Source organism: Dermacentor andersoni, chromosome 10, assembly GCF_023375885.2.
Source record: "Dermacentor andersoni chromosome 10, qqDerAnde1_hic_scaffold, whole genome shotgun sequence".
Taxonomy (NCBI): Eukaryota; Metazoa; Arthropoda; class Arachnida; order Ixodida; family Ixodidae; genus Dermacentor; species Dermacentor andersoni.
In genome coordinates, this window is record NC_092823.1 from 125,029,187 (window position 1) to 125,035,464 (window position 6,278).

Here is a 6,278-nt window from a genome sequence, read left to right on the forward strand (position 1 = left end):
GCCTCCCATCCACTGACTAGCAAACTCTGTGCGCATGGCATGTGACGAAATAAAAAGCGGCCACCTCAATTTAGCAGTGGAGGGGCCCGTAAAGATAGTGTATATACTGTTATAGCGGGCCCGCTCACCGTAATGAGTGGCTTTTTTTAAGAGTGTACGACCGCCGTAGCTTCGTACGACAGCACGTGTTCGTACGTTATCATGATAATACTCCGCCTCGCACGTGCTGGATTTCGCCTTGCGGAGAGATTAACGCTAAGGTCAAATACGCTTGCGTGCGGTAATACGAAGTGGCTAAAACTCTCCATCAGGAAGAAGTTTAATAAAGACGTCTACTAGACGTATCCCGCCGCCGAACGAGTAGACGTGCCGTCTTTCAGATCCCCTGCATGATATCGTCGCTTGTCTGCACCAGGATTACTGTGAATGTGATGATGGTACCAGCCATCTGAGGAAAGAGAAGAATATGGACATCAGCTAAAAAGTGCAAGACATTAAAAAGGTTTGCAAACATCCATAAGTCCTTTACACATATATTAACTTGCTAGTATACATCTGCAATGCGCACATAAACCCTATATTAAACTTCCATTATAGGCAGAAGAGACGCAGAGTAATTCAGCGGTGACCATTTCGTATTGTGCAAAGCGTGACCACAGTAACCATAAAACTTCAATATCATCATTGTTATGATCAGCTAAAATTAAGGTTTATTATTGCCATCTCGGGAGGCCAACTCTTCCGGATGTAATTATTGTAAAGTTTACGAATTCTGGCTCGTGCTATGATTTTGCGAATGTTGCATCACGTGCGTACTACAAAAATAGATTCTGCACGCGTAAATGATTTAAATCTGTTTGAAAGATGGAAGCGGCTCATGAGAGCAACAAAATACAGGCAAAAGAAATTGCTGTGATATACTTGCGCCACTTCCTTGTAAGCGCAAGACGCCGAGTACGAGGGAGGTATATGCCTCGAGAAAGTTTATTGCCCCGAGTTTTAGAAGCAGCCAAAATCGGCGGCAGCGGAGTCGCTGATAGAGTCACTGATCTGGAAACAGTATTGTCAGTCCCTGCTGTTCCAAGTTAGCTGCTACTTGTGTGCTGCGTATAAAGGTGCATCGTTAATAAAGTGTGTGTATCGAAAAGAAGGTATGCGCTCATAAAACCTTATATGCGTGCTATCCCCCCCCTTTTTTTTTTGTTTTGCCAGCGAGATTTTCACGAGTTCTAATGTTCGCAGGTGGCAGGTATGGTATTGCTATAATGATTTTACCTCGCCGGACGGCAAGCCGCCAAACATTTAACTACTCCGCGATGCAGCCTGACAATGGCGATTGATCGATTCCACTGACACCAAGTCACGCGTATACACGAGAAACGGGCATCGATATCGCTCGATTATGCCTTTCAGTACCGAACTCAAGTCTCAACCGGACTTTTTGAGGCACAGTATCTCACACTTCCCCACTGATCATCTGCCACTTGCTTAGAAAGAGGACAATCTCAAGCACTGAAACTGACGGAAAACATAAAAGCATTGGTTTCGGCTACTCGGTCCATTCCGAAACTCTACCGACAAGACGGAAGGAACATTGTAAAAATGTGCTGAAGTATTAAAGAAGTCCCGAAAAGTGGCACAAATTACCTGACGTACCGTAACGAGTAGCGTCCGGTCGATTCGGAAGAAACGTCCCGCCGAGAGGCACATGCTGTCGGGCTCAATTATATCGTGCAGGTAGCTCACCTGCGACAACAAGCAGCATTACGGTGTTTGCCCAATGTTTTGTCCACCAGCTAGACTTAAATAATCACCTGCAGCGAGTAAGCATCCGTTGCATCAAGCAAGCTCATAGGTTTTGCAGCGTCCTTCAAGTTTTCGAGCTGAAATAGATAGGCAGAGGAAAATTTGTCCAATAAAGCATGCGTGCAACGCCTACTACTGAAGTGCGTACAGGCACGGCCGCTCGATGCAATGCAAGCTTGTGCTTTTGGATCGAGCGGCCGTGGTACAGGTTTGAGGCGTCAACATATCATGTCTGCATTTTGATCTCTGAAAGCTAGGCTTACCGAGCAGGCAATGGGGTTTCTTCTTGTTGCCCCCCCCCCCCCCCCGCTAGTGACGCTTCAATTAGTTACGTACTCCGACCCCTAAAGTGTACCCGAGCACTGCGGGAGTTCGTAGCAGAGGTTCGGAACTTGCATGATAGAAGAACTCTGCCACCATCTGTCTACCAAACACTTCTGAAGACCCTCGGGGATGCAGTACATCGTTCATAAGCAACAGAACATCCCTTTGCAAAAGAACAAATAAATAAATGCCGGTTTGATGTTCGTGCTTGCTGATAATTCAGCCATTCCAACGCTACAAATTAAGATGACCAAACGAGTGTGCCACCAGTCTACCATAACTAGATATTTTCGTTAATGCAATAGCATTATACTTGACAGTCGGCGGCCTTCGCTGACAATATTGATGCAATACAGCCGGCGGCCAATCCCTGAGGCAGTGTAAACAAAAGGCGTGGGTGGGCCAACCCTGATGCCAGGGAACGATGTGTCTCCCCGCAGGAGTTGTGTGACAAATGCACCAAGAATGACCGAATAAGTGTGGTGTTTAGTCAAGTGCTTTGTGCGAACTGCAGACGTTGTGCTGTCTTGCGTTACTGCTGTAAAGAAGAGAGGCTGACAGAAATACGTAAAATTTAAATCGTCAAGTGTAGTTGAGCAAGGAATGCCGCTACAGCCAACGATTCGAAACGGGGAGTTGTCTTTATCACAGCTGTGATGAATATTTCGACCCTTGTCGAAACACTAGCCCCTGAGACATCCCTTGCTCAACAGGCGTTGGTGAACTACTGAGACCAGTGCGTATTAACAACGACGGTGGAGACATGTATAAATATGATGCATCACAATTAGATGGAACAAGCAGGTCATAAACTTTGCAGCAGTAGGCAGGCAAAGTCAATATATCGACGTCGTCAGAAGTCACTATACATGAACATAGGTAGATCATATAGCAGTAACCTTTCACGGTAGACCATCACTTGGGGAGTAAATTGGAATGTGTACTATGGATAATCATTTATTGAGATGATGCCCAATAATATCGTAATACAGTTGGTCACGTGTAGTGTGGACATCTCTGAGTTTTTAATAATTCTTTAAAGCTTCACGCATAATTCAGCCTTTACACTGTCTGCTATAAAACCAACGAGATCTCTGTTATTCTAACAAAACTTTTTACTGAAATTGTGATCTATCTGATGTGCCTAATTTAAATTTTAGTTCTTATTAGTATGGCGAATTGGGCAAGTTGGCAACGATCCATACTGAAATAGTACCACTTACACCAGGGACAAATAAAGATAGCATAGTACACGTGAGAACACATGACAGCACGTGTTTTCTTTTCTGCTAGTTCCTGCTGTATGCATGCAGTGCTGTTGCAGAATGAATTTCAGTTTCTCACCTCGTTTCCTAGGTCGCTACTGACGAGCACCAGGTCAACAAAGCAGAGGGAGCTGTACACCGTGTACGTGAATCGCAACCAGGCCTCCTCGTGAACCACCTTGATGTAGAACGACCTGTACAGAGTGGTGCACAACATGACGACAAGACAGGCCGACGAGGTCACGATTGCCACACTCCAGACATCGTTGACGGCGTTCTTGAGGGCCCTTATCTTGCAGACGTTGACGCGCACTGCTTCGATCCTGGCTGCCGCATCTCGAAGCGCCATACGGGACGCCCATGTCGCCTGGCATTGCTCGAAGGCGGCGGCCTGGGCCTTCACGTACTGAAGCAGGACTTCGCAGAAACAGGTCGCGGACACGTACATGGTCGACCCACAGAGTACGAACATCACCGAGCTGCAGACGGCCATGACCTTGAGGACGGGGTGCCAGTGTTGGCGACTCGAATGAAGGTTCTTGTGCTGTACAATGCTGAGAAACGAAAACGTCGCAACCAAGCCCACCAGCACGGATATTCTCAGGGCAACCTTGAACCAGGAACGGTCCTGGATCACGGACCTGGTGACAGGCTTGAAAGCGCTGGACCGTTCGAACGCCACGGAATCCCGTAAAAGCTGCAGAATCCTCGCGGATCCTCGAACCAGGCATACGATGTTTATGAACACTTGCACGCCGGTTAATGCGTAAACCACGACGCCGAGAGAATCCGTGAACTTGCATTTCAAGTCCTCCTTGCAGCTGCTCTTCTGAACGATGTTGGATCCTTCGCACACTGCGACCATCGTCAGCAAAGCAGCGGAGTACAGCGTGTAAGGGCTCTTCCACGTCGCCCTGTTCGTTTTCAGGGTCCCGTCGTTCAGGTTGCTGATGTAAAGGCATCCCAGGAACCGACAGCACTTGGCGTACCATATGGAGTATCGAAGCACTAGGGAACGCTTCGCAGGCTCGGGATCGAGGTGCTTCAGAGAAGCGTCGTGCGATAAGCGGCCGATGGCTTGAATGCGTTCGTGGTGCACTACGGTGCCTTTGCCTGCAATGATATTTGTTTTCTGTTAGCGGAGAGTTTTTAACCTGTCGGTAACTAGTCACCACTTGCGGAATATCGGACACGCGGAGCACTAGCCGCATCGTCGTGCAATCGCCAAGTGTCCAAATAGAACACACATAGCGAAAATTACAACGACATTTCTTCTGAACTTACCTGCTGTTGCGAAGCCGCTGGCTGCAACAATAATTCCGGTATAGGGACTCTAGTTTCCCTTCTTGGCGAGAAACAGAATGCAACAGAATATTCGATCACCAGATCTCGCCGTCAGCATTGCTGCCATTTGGTGCTCCGCTATTTCGTAAGTTGGTATAGTGTACGGACAGTATGTACATGAAATTTGATTAGACATTTCCAGCGTCACAATGAATGGAATGTAATCCACTTGTACTTTAAATGCATTTTGTTCCTCTAATTGATTCACCGTTTCTATATTGCATGTGCGTTGACACATAGCGCATATTGCATACACGTATAGTTTCTGACATCCGTGCATGCCTGCGATCAGCACGCTTTACGACTATCGCTGTTGCGTTTTCTCAAGGGTCAACTCCACCAAAATGTCCTAGTGCGTGAAAATTCTACTTTCGGATAGCGTGATAGCGTAGATACAGGACAGCGTACCTCCCTGAAAAATTTTACGCTTGGAATACGAGTTGATGCGTCACGAAAAGCTCCGAAAGCAGACATTTTTTTTTTATACTGACAGTGAAACGACAGCGGTCGATACCGTTCGCCAGAAGTGACGCAGAGCCCGGGATATTGAGAACAAGCGCAGTATCTAGGCACGATTTCCGAGATCAGGCGGCGTGGTAACGATTTCGGAGGCCATGGCCTGGAATTTAAGTCATCTTCGAGTAACGACCAGGTGACCGCGTCGTTCTCTGAGGACACATTTAAAGGCCGTTAATAAAAAACGTTATAGACATTTTTCATCCGCGATATGGTACCCGTGCGTTCATGACCCCACAGAACTGCCGGCCAGCCATTTTCGACAGTCTAGTTAGCCAAGAAAAAAAGTATTTTGTCGCCTAGTATAATGTAGTCACATATTCTTGATGTTTTCAGATATAAAAAGCGTGTGCCGTATGTCGAGCTCATGTATACGCGTTTTCTGTTGCATTTAACACTGCAATTCACTTGTCAAACACTCCTACTCTGCAATAAAACTGATGCCAGATGCAGGGTCCTATAATTTTTTAGGTTATTGTAACTTGCGTTGACCCGGAGTGTTTAACCGGAAGTCTGGGAACTATACATTTAATGGTCGTGCAGCTTTCACAGTACATGTTACACACGTACAACCAATTTAGCCAAAGTGAAATGTTGTTGCAATCGGTTGCAACTGACTTGGATATGCCTGCACTCGACAACGCCCTCGGCGCCTGTTGTAACACGTCGATCAGGTTTTACCAAAGCCCTAGTGGTTCGTAAGGTTCAACAGCTAAACTTAAATTTGCGCCGGTAAGCGCCCGATGCAGAACAACCGCCTGAAACAGTTTAATTACCGTGATGTCCGTTCTTTATTGTCATTACCTATTCACGACATCGACCTAAATCCTGGAGTCATATGCAGAAGGGTCTATTGAGGGGCACGCAGTTTAGTCAGCGCAGCTCATTTGGGACCCATGCGCAGAGTGTATCCGTACGGCGTAAATAAAAGCAGGTCCACCAGCGTAAGCTATCACTCTATGCCTCGGCTTTGCGCTGCATCTCTGGAACGCGGTCCTAGCTCGCACATGCCACAGCGTAGCT

General features: G+C 47.0%; 1 protein-coding gene across 1 annotated transcript; it reads right to left on the reverse strand.

The window, feature by feature from the left end:
- Positions 1-339: 339 nt before the first annotated feature.
- LOC126544949 (uncharacterized) lies at positions 340-5,025 on the reverse strand. The gene is made up of 4 exons (XM_050192519.3): positions 3,475-5,025; positions 1,815-1,883; positions 1,657-1,746; positions 340-448 (listed from the first exon to the last, which is right to left on the reverse strand). The coding sequence occupies exons 1-4, from the start codon at positions 4,258-4,260 to the stop codon at positions 377-379; spliced, it is 1,017 nt and encodes a 338-aa protein (XP_050048476.1). The 5' UTR covers positions 4,261-5,025; the 3' UTR covers positions 340-376.
- Positions 5,026-6,278: the final 1,253 nt, after the last annotated feature.